We start from the raw sequence: 14,034 nt of genomic DNA, 5'->3' as shown, positions 1-14,034 counted from the left end.
CTACTTGTTTTAAATTTTATTCCCATACAATTAACTTTTAATTACAGACACATATTCACTCCTTGTTAATATGTCCTGAACATTAATATGGTTTTGAGATACAAAAAGATAAATAGTAATTAAAGTAATCATTGTTGTTTCTTTTATAATCGAGTATAATTAATCCCTGTAACAACCCAATGGAGCAGGTAACATTATAATACTTATTTTACATATGAAAAAATAGAAACAGTTTATTTATTGACAGGGCTACCATAACAAAGTGCCACAGACTGTGTGGCTTATCCTCTTACAATTCTGGAAGATGGAAGTCCTAAGGTCAGTGTGATGGCAGAGTTGATTCTCTCTCCTTGGCTCCCAAGTGGCTACCTTTTCTCTAGGTTTCCCTAGTCTTTTGTCTGTCTGCATCCAAATTTCCTTTTCCTTCTATAAAGACACAAGGCACGTTGGATTAATGCCTAAACAAATATTCCACTTTTACTTTGTTACCTCTTTAAAGACCCTGTCTCCAAATATGGTCACTTTCTGAGGTATTAAGTGTTAGGACTTCAACATATGAAAATGAGGAAGACACAGGGCAACCCATATCACAGAGAGGGTAAATATATTTTTCTAAATGTACTCTGCTAATTATGTGGTAGAATTTTAATGTCTTTCCAGAATCTGACCTTTTACCTGCTCTAATATTTTGCCCCTGAGTACTATATGATCTCTGACCTCAGAATGTTTGCAGTACACTGAGAAAGAAAATAAAGTACATTGGAACACAACATGGCAAAAGATGTAATAAAAATATACACAAACTGCCATGGTAGCTCAGAGGCAGGAAATGTTCCCCAGGAACTATATAATGACGTGTTTGTACACAATAACATGTTGATGAATCTGACCTAACACTTAACTGTAAGGAACACAAGTCTAAAAGGGAAAAGGATGCATATCTAAGTACACACCTTATTCATCATGTCTGGAGGAGCCATTTCAGGTAATCATCTGTGAGAACAAGTCACACATGCCTGAGCTTGACTGCTAATAGGTTTTCTTTAAAAAAAATATGTATTTATTTATTTTTTTATTTAATATATGACAGCAGAATGCATTACAATTCATATTACACATATAGAATACCTTTTTTCATATTTCTGGTTGTATACAAAGTATATTCACACCAATTCGTGCCTTCATACATGTACTTTGGATAATGATGTCCATCACATTTCACCATCATTTCTAACCCCATGCCCCCTCCCATTCCCTCCCACCCTATTTAGAGTTCATTTATTCCTCCCATGCTCCCTCTCCCTACCCCTACTCCCTACTATGAATCAGCATCCTTATATTAGAGAAAACATTCAGCATTTGTTTTTTTTGGAGATTGGCTAACTTCACTTAGCATTATCTTCTCCAGCTCCATCCATTTACCTGCAAATGCCATTATTTTATTCTCTTTTATTGCTGAATGATAATCTATTGTGTATATATGCCAAATTTTTCTATCCATTCATCTATTGAAGGGCATCTAGGTTGGTTCCACAGTTTAGCTATGAATTGTGCCACTATAAACATTGATGTGGCTGTGTCCCTGTAGTATGCTGTTTTTAAGTCTTTTTGGTATAAACTGAGGAAAGGGTTATCTGGGTCAAATAGTGGTTCCATTCCCAGATTTCCGAATTTCCATACTGTGTTCCATGTTGGTTTCACCAATTTGCAGTCCCACGAGCATGTGTGAGGGTGCCTTTTTCCCCACATCCTTGCTAACACTTATTGTTGTTTGTCTTCATAATAGCTGCCATTCTGACTGGAGTGAGATGGTATCTTAGAATGGTTTTTGAATTGCATTTCTCTAACTTCTAGTGATGATGAACATTTTTTCATATATTTGTTGATTGATCGTATATGCTCTTCTGAGAAGTATCTGTTCAGGTCCTTGGACCGCTAATAGGTTTACATAGGTATAACGTTCTGTAACTTCTTATTAAATTCGTAGACATTAAGCGAAGAGAAATGCAGGAAGTCTACTTTGGCTCAAGGTACAGATAAAAGAATCTGAGAATACATCATAGTGGAGATAACCCTTCATCTGGGACACATGATGAATGGGGAGAAAGAAAAGGAGGCATATGAGCCAAATGAGAGGACATTTGAAAAGGAAGCAGATACACTATGAGGCTAAAATTTGGGGAAGAAATTTTCAGGATGTGAAACTCAAAAATCCAGTTGTGTCCAATCATCTATGCTAATAAGAATGTTGTCTTCTTCTCAATGTTTATTATAAATATGCACCATATGTAATTTTTTTCCAGGCTCACTGCATTTGTATACAAGTCATTTGCACAGGCCAAACGCTACATTTACATTGATGACAAAATTCAATCTCAAACACTTATTTGGCTCTTAAGTATTCAAAAATCTGATGGCTGCTTCATAAATCATGGCAAAGTCTTCAACAATGCTTTGAAGGTATGCATGGAATTCTACCTTACAGTTTTCTATTCTTTCATCATGATCATTTAATGACTCCCAAAGTACCACTTCGGGAAATTTCTACTGTAATCAAACTGGAATTTCAAGTCACATAAATTAACTCTCAGGAAAACCAGTAATTTCTTTTTCTTTTCACAAATACATTATTTTGTTTCCATCAGTCAGATTTAAAACTAAAAGAATCTAACAGTAGTTGTGGGGCACTGTGGCAAGATGACTAAGAAAAGTATTAATGGAAATAAAAAAATGTAAGAGAACCCAGATAATTACCAATAATTTAATAGTTAATCATTTAAGAAATTATTCTTGGGCAGCTAAGGCAGGAGGATCACATATTTGAGGCAAGGAGGGCAACTTATGACTGGGGATGCAGCTTAGTGGTAGAGAGCTTGCCTAGTTTACATGAGGGCCTGGGTTCAATTTTATGAATAACACATGAATAAAGGTTTTTTCTTAACTTTTTAAAAATTATTAGAATTTAATTTGTTGAATTCTCACTTGTTAATATCCCCAAGGTAGTGTTAACAAATGAATTTGTCTTTTATTTCTGAGCTTTTCCTAAACTTGTATTTTCTTCATAATTATCATGTGTTTATAGTACATCACAGATTTAATATAATTATTAAATATAATAAATATAAATATAATAAATATAATATAACATTTACCCAAATATTATCCCTATGTCAACAACTCAGAAGTAGCCACTGTTTTGGCAATTGTTTCCTTCAGTCATTTCCCCAATGCTATATAAACATAATTTGGATTATTATGTACTGATTTTTTTAATCTTACTTTTTTGAAACCTAATTTGTACATAATGATTTGCCATTCCATTAGAATAACTTAAAATCATAAAATAAATATCTTTTTGTATACTCCATCATATGGATAAATCATCAATTATTAAATTATTTGATCTTCTTGTATTAAGTGAAAACAATAAATAAGTTGAATATTAAATACAAACTAAAGTTACATAAAAATTCTTATATGTTCTCCAATTTTATTAACTTAAGGAAAAATATCTACAAGTAAAATTTTTTGAAGTTCTAAAATGACACCAGACTGATTTTTAGTAAAGTTATGTCAATTTATATTTTCTCTATGTGGAGAGTGTCTATCTGAATCATAGTACTATCACTAAAACTGAGCAATATATGTATGAAAACAGTCTTCAAAAATGTAGGAACACAAAAAAACTGCTTTATCCTATTTCTGTTAACAGGTTAAACAATTTTTTTCACATGATTACTTTCCATTTATATTTTCTCCCTTGTAATTTTCATTTAATCTTTGGAGTATCTTAGATTTTATTTACTACTAGTATTATTGTATAATCTAAAAATCATTTATTTGTCTACTCTAAATAGTTTACCATTTGTAGTACCTCCTGATAATTACTGTTGTCTGGGCTTTCTGATTTTTGAGGCCATTTATATTGATGATGAAGTTCAGTCTCAAACTCTTATTTGGTTTCTGCTTTCTGTACTTGCTATGATTTCTTTCTGCTCTGCTTGTTTTGTTGATCAACATGCCTCTCTATTTTATGCTACACTCTTTTAATCATTGTAATATGTTAGTCTGCATTTTCCATGACACTTTCTAGGTTCTTTCTGGGGTGAGGATGAAGGAGAGAGTTGGGAGATGTTTGCAGAGCATCCTATGCCTCCTTTGATTTTAAATACATTTGTAGGACCATAATTTATTTTTCTAAGTTATGTTACTATTTCTATAAATGTTTTATATTTTCATGCACTATTTTCTAATTTATGAGAAGTATCTTTTGAGGATATGAAAATCTTTGCCCCCCAAATTAGGAAAACATGTACAAATCTGAAGTTTCCACAATACATTACATTTATTTTTCCATTCGTACATTACAATTATATGTAATAGTGGGTTTCATTATTCCATATTTGTACCTGCATATAATATAATTGGATCAATCTCATTTCCCTGTACCTTCCTTTCCCTCCTCTCTGCCCTTCACTATCTGCTTGATCTGATCTTCTAATTCTTCTAATTTTATTATTATTTTAATTGGTACATTATAATTATAAAGGCTGACAATACATTACATTTCAAAAGAAACGCTTCTTTTCCTCTGAATTTCATGAAACTGACATGATCATGTTTTATTCAGGGAGAAGATAATGAAATCTCCCTCACTGCATATGTCATCAACGCCCTGCTTGAAGCTGGTCATCCAGTCTCAGTAAGTTGCTCACAAGTGATACCACTAACTAGCTTCTTAAGAATTCAAAACTTTATGCTAACAATATAGTAATAGATCTAAAACTGTATGTTCAGAGCTATTGCAGAATACTGCTGAACCAATTTCCTTCTGTTAGATTTAAATACAAGGTGTTCCCAAAAGGTATTGTGTGGGATGATGCAAGAACATTCAAAGGTAAAATGATTAGATTATGAGAGGTGTAACCTGATTTGGCGCAGTCTGGCTGGGCACAATTCAGGAGCCACTTGTCAAAAGAAATGAACTTTATTTTTAGAACAAACAGACCACACCACACAGCTCCTCAGGAAAAGCCCTCAGAGCCCAACTGCCACCACCGGCTTCCCACAAGCCTCTCAACCTCCCCAACTCCTCCTGCTCTTGAGGCTGATTGGCTGGGTCGTGTAGGCGGAGCCAAAAAAAGTCCCCCAATGAGCAGTTCCTGGTCTGAAAGGGCGGGGAAACAGCCCAATGAGCATCCCCGCAGAGGAGCCAATCAATTGGCAGCTAGAAGTTTGCTCCGGCGGCTGTGAACCAGTCATCAGCTGGCAGCTGGAAGTTTGCTGGGGCCCCTTTGGCTGTGGCTCTCAACACTGATTGGTGCATTAGCTCACTAAAATGGATTAACTGGGTGGTGATTATAGGAAGGCAAGGTGTGACTGGTGAAGATGGGTCACTATGGATATGACTTTGGAATTCATATTTTGTCCTTGAGCAGAGCTCTCTCTGCTTAATTACTATCTTGTCCTGAGCTGCTTTACTCTAACAAGCCCTTCAACCATGATTGTTCTGCTTCATCTCAGGCCCATAGCTGACTGTGGGCTAACCCTCTGAAATCTTGAGCCAAAATAAACTTTTCCTTCTAAGTATTTATTTAAACAGTGATTTAATAGTCAAATCACACTGTTCAGGTAGAACTATGCAGATATTAAAAATAAATTCATTGAATTTCCCTTTGAACATTTCCGCACAAACAAGATTCATTCCTGATTTTTTTTCTGGTAAAAACACACCTACCTGTATTTGGACATATGTTTTCATGTGCAAAGATTTTTTCTTTTCCTTTCCTTTTGCAGTTTGTGGCAGTTCAAAAGGGTCTCCAGTGCATAGAGGCTGCATCTAGGAAGAGAGTTCTGACTATCTATGACCAGGCTCTTTTGGCCTACACTTTCAGTTTAGTACAATATAAAGACAAAAGAGAATTCCTCATCAATGAGCTGAGCAAGAAAGCAAAGAAAGCAGGTGAGTACCTTTGACATCTTTGGAATCACATGTTGAACAAGAACAATGGCTAGAAGGGGTATAATTAACATCTTTTCATGTTTCACTATTTCTAATTGTGGGGTTTGCACTCCCTTAGATATCACCGGTCCAGTTACATGCACATAAAATCCTGTACTTTGACATAGGTGCTATTGACTTCCCTTCACTTTTTTCTCAGGTGGCTCAGTGTATTGGGAACTGGAAGAGCGAATTTCTATGGAAGGCTCATCCTCTTTCTACTATCCTCAGTCTTCCTCTGCAAACATAGAGACAACCTCTTATGGCCTACTAGCCCTTCTTTCCAAGCCGAGGCTGACTTCAGAAGAGCTGTCCAGTGCTTCACAGGTTGTACAGTGGGTAGCAAAGCAGCAAAATTCCTATGGAGGTTTCTCCTCCACGAAGGTAACAATATCTTTTCTAAATCTCTAAGAAAACTGGGCACATACTTGGCCTTGGCAGTGTTGGTCTTTTAATGTATAAATTATATTTTTCCTGCAGGTGGTGGGGGAGTGGGGGTTGTGGCTCAGCGGTAGAGCGCTCACCCAGCACGTGCGGGGCCCTGGGTTCGATCCTCAGCACCACATAAAAATAAGTAAATAAAATAAAGATATTAAAAATATATAATTTTCCAATTAAATTTGTTATCACTATTAAGCTTGCTATCCTTATTTCACCTGTAGCTCATAGTAATCTTTAATTGGTATACATTAATTGTACAGAATAGTGGATTTCAATGTGGTATGTTCACACGTGCCTATAATTTTTAAATTTGCTGTGTTTCAGGTTTGGGGAAATATTTTCTCTAGTAAGAACTGCAAGTATTTATTCAAAAGATAATTAGCTTTTATTTTTTTCTGTATAGAAGAAAGCCTTTTAATGCAATAGCTTAACACACAGTTCAACAAATTCAGTCAGTTCAAATTAACTTCAACATATTACAAAGAACTAAGAAGCCTGGAGGGGCCACCACTTTGGGGAGGAGGGTGGGGAGGCGAATTGCTTCCCAGAATGGAAGGATACTGACCTCAAGGAGGCCCCTCTCCCCATCCCAAGAGGTGTGTCCATAACCATTGGGCTCTTGCAATAGCTTAGGTACCTCCATGCAGAAGGCAGCAGCACAGAGTCAAGGGCAGAGCCATCTAAGGATCACAGCTCTGTCTTCTCACCAGAGCAGGGCCTTGAAAAAAGGCACTGGGGCTGACACAGAAAACTGTGCCCAAGACAGGGTGGTGACAGCAGCTGCAGCACTGGAGAACCAGCTCAACAGACCACTTTGGGTGTAGGTGGGCCAGGGATTTTAGCTTCTCCCCCACCTCTACCCAGGAGCTAAGTTCAGATTAACTGCAGAGAGGTGAGGTCTGATGCAGCTACAAAGGCAGCATTCAATCTGCAGCACACTTGAGGCAGGGACAAAGCCAAGTACTTTGCTGTTGAGGACATGCTTGTCTGATATGCTAGCTAACTGAGGCAGCAGGGTGGGAACAGGGCTCTAGCTTCACACTCAGCTCTAGCAAGGCCCTTTGTGGTGAAACCATGTCTGTGCTTGACTATGCTGGCTTAACTTGAACAAGCAAAGCCTCTCAAAGGTGGAGGCCACTGCTGTTGGAGGGGCTGAGGATGGTATTTCAAAGCTCCCTGTGGGGCATGCTAGGTTTCGGGGTGGCTGCAGGGCAGGACACCTCTGGCTTCTCTGGGAAGGTTTGACAAAAGATTCCTGCTGCCCTTTAAGGTTTTATTTCAGTTTCTGGTTAACTTCCTGCCTTAACATCTGTGCAGGGCCATTCCTGGGCTCAATTTGTAGGAGGCTGCTAATGTCTGCAAGGCTGGATTTATAGTCCTTGAGTGACTTGTAGGCTTGAGCCCGTCTGTACAATGCTCTCATGTTCTTGCCATCCAGCTTGAGGGCTTCTGTGCAGTCCTTCACTGCCTCCTTGTCCTGATTCAGGACCAGTGAAGAGTGCTCTGTGGCTCTCCGTGGTAGATTCCAGGTTACTAAACAAGAGGCTTTCATTGTACTTCTCAATAGCTTTCTTATGGTTGCCCTTCTTTACAAGCTCATTGCCTTCTTCCTTCAGACCTCTGGCTCACTCCACATCCCCAGCAGAAGGCACTGTGCTCTTTGTAGTTTCGTTGGATTTGTTTTTGGTTGTCTCTTTGTTTTCTGAAGGCAAGGAATTCCACCTCTTCTGGTCTGAGACAGGCACCACAGGGATAGAGCGCAGCTTCAGGCGCCACTCAGGCCCAAGTGAATCCATGAGAGCTCTGGTCATTCTGTTGATGCCTTTCAGGGCTGACGCCACACTGTTATCAATTTGCAGTACAGTCTTGTAGTCGACATAGGCCCGAGGATACTTCTCTAGGGCCTCATAGGCAGATGCTCGCCGCAGCAGAGGCTTCATGCTGAAAGGAACCAAGGCCAATACTGAAGTGCAGTCTTTGATGCAGTCTGTGCATTTTCCATCCTTTAAGTGGCATGCTGCTTCATTGGAGTAGAGAACACTCTCTTCTTCAGGGTCTGAAGAACCTCGCACCTGCAGCAACCTCAGCGCGCCGCAGTAGAGCGCTGAGGCCTCCGCGTACTGGCCTTTGCGGAAGCTCTGGTTGCCGATGGCGCGGAGCCCCTCCACGGAGTCTGGGAGTTTGGAGGCCATCCCGGGGCCTGGCGGGCACACAAGGCTTTATTTTTTTATTATTTATTTTATTTTTTTATTTTTTATTTTATTTTATTTTTTTTTGAGAGAGAGAGAGAGAGAGAGAGAGAGAGAGAGAGAGAGAGAGAGAGAGAGAGAATTTTTTAAATATTTATTTTTAAGTTTTCGGTGGACACAGCATCTTTATTTTATTTTATGTGGTGCTGAGGATCGAACCCAGTGCCCCCCCACATGTCAGGGGAGCACCCTACCGCTTGAGCCACATCCCCAGCCCAGCTTTTAATTTTTAAAAGTGGAATTTTAAAATAGGAATATCTACATGCTAAAAATTTATATTTAAAATTAAAGCCATAATTTTATCAAAAAAAATTGTATCAATGTTTTCTTGTTAGCAATGAGAATCTTTCTCTAATTGCAAAATCATTGGCCAAATCTCTTTTGATCTGATACAATAAAAGTGACCACTTATTCGCTGTAAAAATACATATCCATGGTTTCTACTTATATATTCTTTCCTCTCTTAGTTCTCTTATTTCACGTGTGTTTAGTCTCCTGGTCACATTTCATTTGCATGTTTTCTAATAGGAGTATTCATCTTTTTCTTGATACTTTTTAAGATTTCTGAATACAATAAAAGTATCAGTCATGCTGATGTATGTGATATCCTTTCCAGGTTTCTATTTTTCTTTCAAATTGTGTAATACTTTGGATAAATAGGTTTTTTTTTCTTTTCATTTTTAATTAATTCTATAATGTTGTTTAAAGATCTCACTTTAATAGTAGGCTAAGAGTAACAACAAAGACAAAATAAAAACTATATAAATATATGTCCATACATTTATGGATTAATTACATTTAATTATTAATTAATTGCTTTCAATTATAAATTAATTTATGATATTTTGATATAGACATATGGTAGAGACATAACTTGTTTTTTTTTAAATTTTTGAGTAACCAGTTGTCTCAATGTCATTTATGCACTAATTAATCTTGCTACTTATTAAAAACACTGCTTTTATTGGAAAATAAAATTATATATTCTTGTCATTTTAGGCTTCTCATTTTTTTCACTAACTTTTAGCTTTTTATGTTTTAATATCTGGTAGTCTGACTCAGTAGGCATTTTAAAAATTTCCTTATTTCTTCTCACATGTGTTTTATATTAGATGACAATTTTGTCTTCATGAAAGAGTAGGATGGAAATGTTGCCATAAAACTCATTTATTAGTTAGGTACTGGGAATTGAACACAGGGACGCATTACTACTGAGCTACATCCCTATTTTAATCAGCTTTTATGCTGCTGTGACTAAAAGACACGACCAGAAAAATGTTAGAGGAATAAAAGTTTATTTGGGGGCTCATGGTTTCAGAGACTGTCCATAGACAGTCCACTCTATTCCTTGGAGCTCAAGTAGGGGCAGAACATCATGGCTGAAGAGTGACAGAAAGAAGCAGCTCACATAATGATCAGAGAGCAGAGAGAGAACTCTCCACTTGCCAAATACAAATATATACCTCATGTCCCCAGGGCCCCACCTCCTCCAGCCATACTCCACCTGCCTTCAATTACCACTCAATTAATCCCATCAGGTGATTAATTCACTGATTGGGTTACAGCTCTCATAACCCAATCATTTCTCCTCTAAACTTTCTTGCATTGCCTCACACATGAGTTTTTGGGGACACTTCACATCCAAACCACAACAATCTCCAGTTCTTTTCATTTTTTATTATTAAGGTATTATTAAGATGCTGAGGACCTCCCTACATTGTGCCTGGAACTTGTAGTCCTCTTGCCTAAGCCTCCAGAGTCACTGAAATTACTGATGTACACTACTACACCTGGAACAAACAAACAAAAAACAAAAGCATTTATTTTTGATAAATTATACAATATTCAAGACAATATAGTTCACAAAACAATGAAAAATTAACAAAAATTGCAGTAGCTTTTAAAATCATTTTTGAATGAATCACAGCTATATTTGACTGTGATTTCTAAGTCCTATAATATGCTCTAATAGAATCCTGTCATTATTATTTTAGGATACTGTTGTGGCTCTCCAAGCTCTAACTCTATTCCAAAGGCTTACTTATTCTAAGAACAGACAAAATTTGGTGCAAATTTCCTCTGACAAAGCATTCAATATGGCCTTCCAAGTGAATGAAGAGAACCGATTGCTGCTACAACAAATTCCATTACCAGAAATTCAGAAAAACTACACTGTGGATGTGAGTGGTGATGGCTGTGTGTACATGCAGGTAAATCTGGACTTTTTCCCCTATTTATCACAATTGTCAAATACACATGAAACTAAGAAGTGTAGTATAGCCAATATCCAGATCAACGTTGTTCACATTTTTTTCTATTTGCTTTACTTGTTTTTTCTTTTTTAGCTGAATTTTAAAGTAAATTAGAGGCATCATACCACTCCTAAGTATATTATAATGCAGGTCCAAAATGTTCCATTGTTTGGCCTCAATGCCATTATCACAACTAGCACAAGAGCATAATAGTTTATAATATAATTTAATTACCACCAAATCTGTTTTGTAGGTCTTTTCTTTTTCAAACCAGATTCAATCACGGAAATGCTTTGCAATTGTTCATTGTGCTTCATAAGTCTCTTTTAACTTAATAGATCTATCCAGTCTTTTATATTTTTGTGTGTGTGACATTAACTTTTTGAAGATTCAGACTATTTGTGTTGTAGAATGTCCTTCATTCTGGATTTATCAGATTGTTCTCTTTGGGGCATTATTTAATTTGTTGCCTCATTACCTGTGTTTTCTATTAACTGAAAGTTAATCTTGTATTCATTTTGCTCACATACAGAAATATATCACTCTTGATGTTATTATGTTTTACCATTAGCTGAACACCTTCAAATAATGGCCAAATTTCTTCTGCTGTTTTATTTTCTGCTTTGAATCTACCAATTAATATTTAAAATATTACATTGGAACCATGCAAAAGTCAATTTTTGTATCAATTTTCATCAACATGTCTTAACATACATTGAAGATCTTTGCCTATATAAGATATTTCAATAAGGGCTAGGAAGTGGTGAATATTAATTCTAACATACCTTCTGTTTTTATAGCTGGCATTTTTATACAATATAGATATGACAGAGTATATATAATAAATTAGGTATTAATGGACATTTAGATTATTTTTCTTCTTTCACTATTACATATAGTATTGTAATGAATAATATATGTAAATTACTTCAAACTTGGGCAAATGCAACTTCAGAATACATTTCTATGAGTGTGATTATTAGGTCAAATTAAATCTTTAACTAAATGTATTTCCAAATCATGTTATTATTGATTTTGATTCATAATGTTTTTATTCATTTAATACAGGTATTCTCCTTAATCTTGTAACTCTTGCATTATAATATTAGCTGTTTCTTACAACAAAAATCAGATCATTTTAATTATTTCCTCAAAGATAGTATGGATATAATTTAGCTATGCTATTGCTTAGCTGTGTAAGGTTTGAAAAGTTAGTAATCTCTCTGAACCTAATTTCCCTTTTTACAAAGTGAAGACTAAAGTAGCAATGGATTAACTGGGCCATTGGAAATAATTAGTTATTACATAAAAAGCACTTAAAAGGGAGTACATAGTATATGCTCAATAAATGTTAATTTATCATAACTACTATTACCAGTGGCATACAAAATAGGAAGCACATAGGTTCAAATTGATTTTTAAATTAATTTTAAACTTCAATAAGGAGGTAATAAATGAAAACTTTTTATTGATATGTAAAATATTCTATGTTTATTTAAGACAACTCTGAAATATAATATCCTGCTGCCCAAGAAGTCATCTGGGTTTTCCCTTTCTGTAAATACAGCCAATGCTTTCTGCAGAGGATTATTTGATTCAAAGTTTGATCTTGTGGTTTCAGCCAGGTAATGACATTTTTTATTTTGTTGGTAAATTAAGATGTGTCTCTACCTCTAATAAAGATAGCCTAGGTTTTCTTCCTGCCTTCAGGTAAAACCATACCCCAATCTTTTTATGAAAAAAGTTGGCCTATTTCTGTTATCTAGGGAAATATATTTTATCTTTTTTAAATTACCAAAATTGTGTGCAATAAACTAGATAAAAAATAAATATGGCTTCAGAAACATTGAATAGAAGACAGAAAAGAGAATTGTACAAAAAAGTTTTATAAATTTCTCTATAATAATTGTATTCCCTCCCAGCCACTTGGGAGGCTGAGAAAGGGAGATCACAAGTTCAAAGCCAGCCTCAGCAAAAGGAAGGCACTAAGAAACTCAGTGACAAGTTAGTTATCTCTCTGAACCTCATTTCCCTCCTTTACAAAATGAAGACTAAAGTAGCATTGAATTCACTGGGCCATTGGAAATAATAAGGTATTACATAAAAAGCACTTAATATGGAATACATAGTATATGCTCAATAAATGTTAATTTATCATTAAGCAACTAAGCAACCCTGTCTCTAAATAATATACAAAATAGGACTGGAGATGTGGCTCAGTGACCAAGTGCCCCTGAGATCAGTCCCCAGTACCAGAAAAAAAAGCAAGAATTGTATTCCTCTCAAATTTCTATTTCATAAATTAACATTTATAGCATATTGTAGTTCTTACTTTGGGAACTCCAAATTCCAAAACAAGAATATTACTTGGGTCCACTTTCTATGTCCACTTGGAAATGGATTGAAATGTATGTTGTTTCATTTTGGAATGCTACTAATTTCAGTTTATTCTGATGGTTTAGTCTCAGAACAATAAATGTAAATATATTTTATTGGTAAACTGTTTTCTTAAATAATGATCAACACTTATCTGAGTTTTAAATTTTGTATTTTTTAAAAGTTATTCTGGAAGGCACAACTCTTCCAACATGGCAATCATTGATGTGAAGATGCTCTCAGGATTTGTACCTGATAAATCTTCAGTTGAGAAGGTAAAGAATTAAATGCTTTTATTTAAAAGAGCTTCAGAATAGCTATAATGTATTTCTCTGTTTATACATTTGTCATAAATTGATGAAAATACAACACATATTCTATTCTTAAGGAATAAAGATTAAATCACATATATATCCGATAGTACATTATTCAAAGTTCTCAAATTTATTTGAATTCAGCTAGTATCACACTCAATGGTGAATAAAAATTGAAAGCTTTCTCTTGAATATGTGAAACAAGACAAGGATGCCCACTCTCACCACTTTTATTCAATGCATTACTAGAAGTCCTACACAGAGCAAAAAAAAAAAGTCAAGAAAGTAAATAAAAGGCACCAATTAGGAAGCAAGAAGTGAAATTCTCTCTCAATGTTGGTGACATGATCATACAAAAGACTCAGCAAAACAAAAAACAAAAAAAACAACTGTTAGAACTG

At 35.7% G+C, this 14,034-nt stretch overlaps 1 protein-coding gene and 1 pseudogene across 1 annotated transcript in view; one reads left to right on the top strand and one right to left on the bottom strand.

The window, feature by feature from the left end:
* LOC124095079 (ovostatin-like) overlaps window positions 1-13,606 on the top strand; it is a 70,780-nt gene extending 57,174 nt beyond the window's left edge. The window contains exons 25-31 of the mRNA XM_058580497.1: window positions 2,304-2,460; window positions 4,631-4,702; window positions 5,797-5,962; window positions 6,162-6,385; window positions 10,686-10,988; window positions 12,444-12,568; window positions 13,504-13,606. Coding sequence (XP_058436480.1) covers window positions 2,304-2,460; window positions 4,631-4,702; window positions 5,797-5,962; window positions 6,162-6,385; window positions 10,686-10,988; window positions 12,444-12,568; window positions 13,504-13,606 — 1,150 coding nt within the window. The remainder of the gene's footprint in view (window positions 1-2,303; window positions 2,461-4,630; window positions 4,703-5,796; window positions 5,963-6,161; window positions 6,386-10,685; window positions 10,989-12,443; window positions 12,569-13,503) is intronic.
* LOC124095093 (mitochondrial import receptor subunit TOM34-like) lies at window positions 7,712-8,634 on the bottom strand (annotated as a pseudogene).
* Window positions 13,607-14,034: the final 428 nt, after the last annotated feature.

Source organism: Marmota monax, unplaced genomic scaffold (genome assembly GCF_021218885.2).
Source record: "Marmota monax isolate L192 unplaced genomic scaffold, Marmota_monax_Labrador192_F-V1.1 WCK01_AAM20220418_F8-fsc00315, whole genome shotgun sequence".
Lineage (NCBI taxonomy): Eukaryota > Metazoa > Chordata > Mammalia > Rodentia > Sciuridae > Marmota > Marmota monax.
Note: the sequence above shows the minus strand (reverse complement) of the source record. Positions and strands in the feature narration are given on the sequence as shown.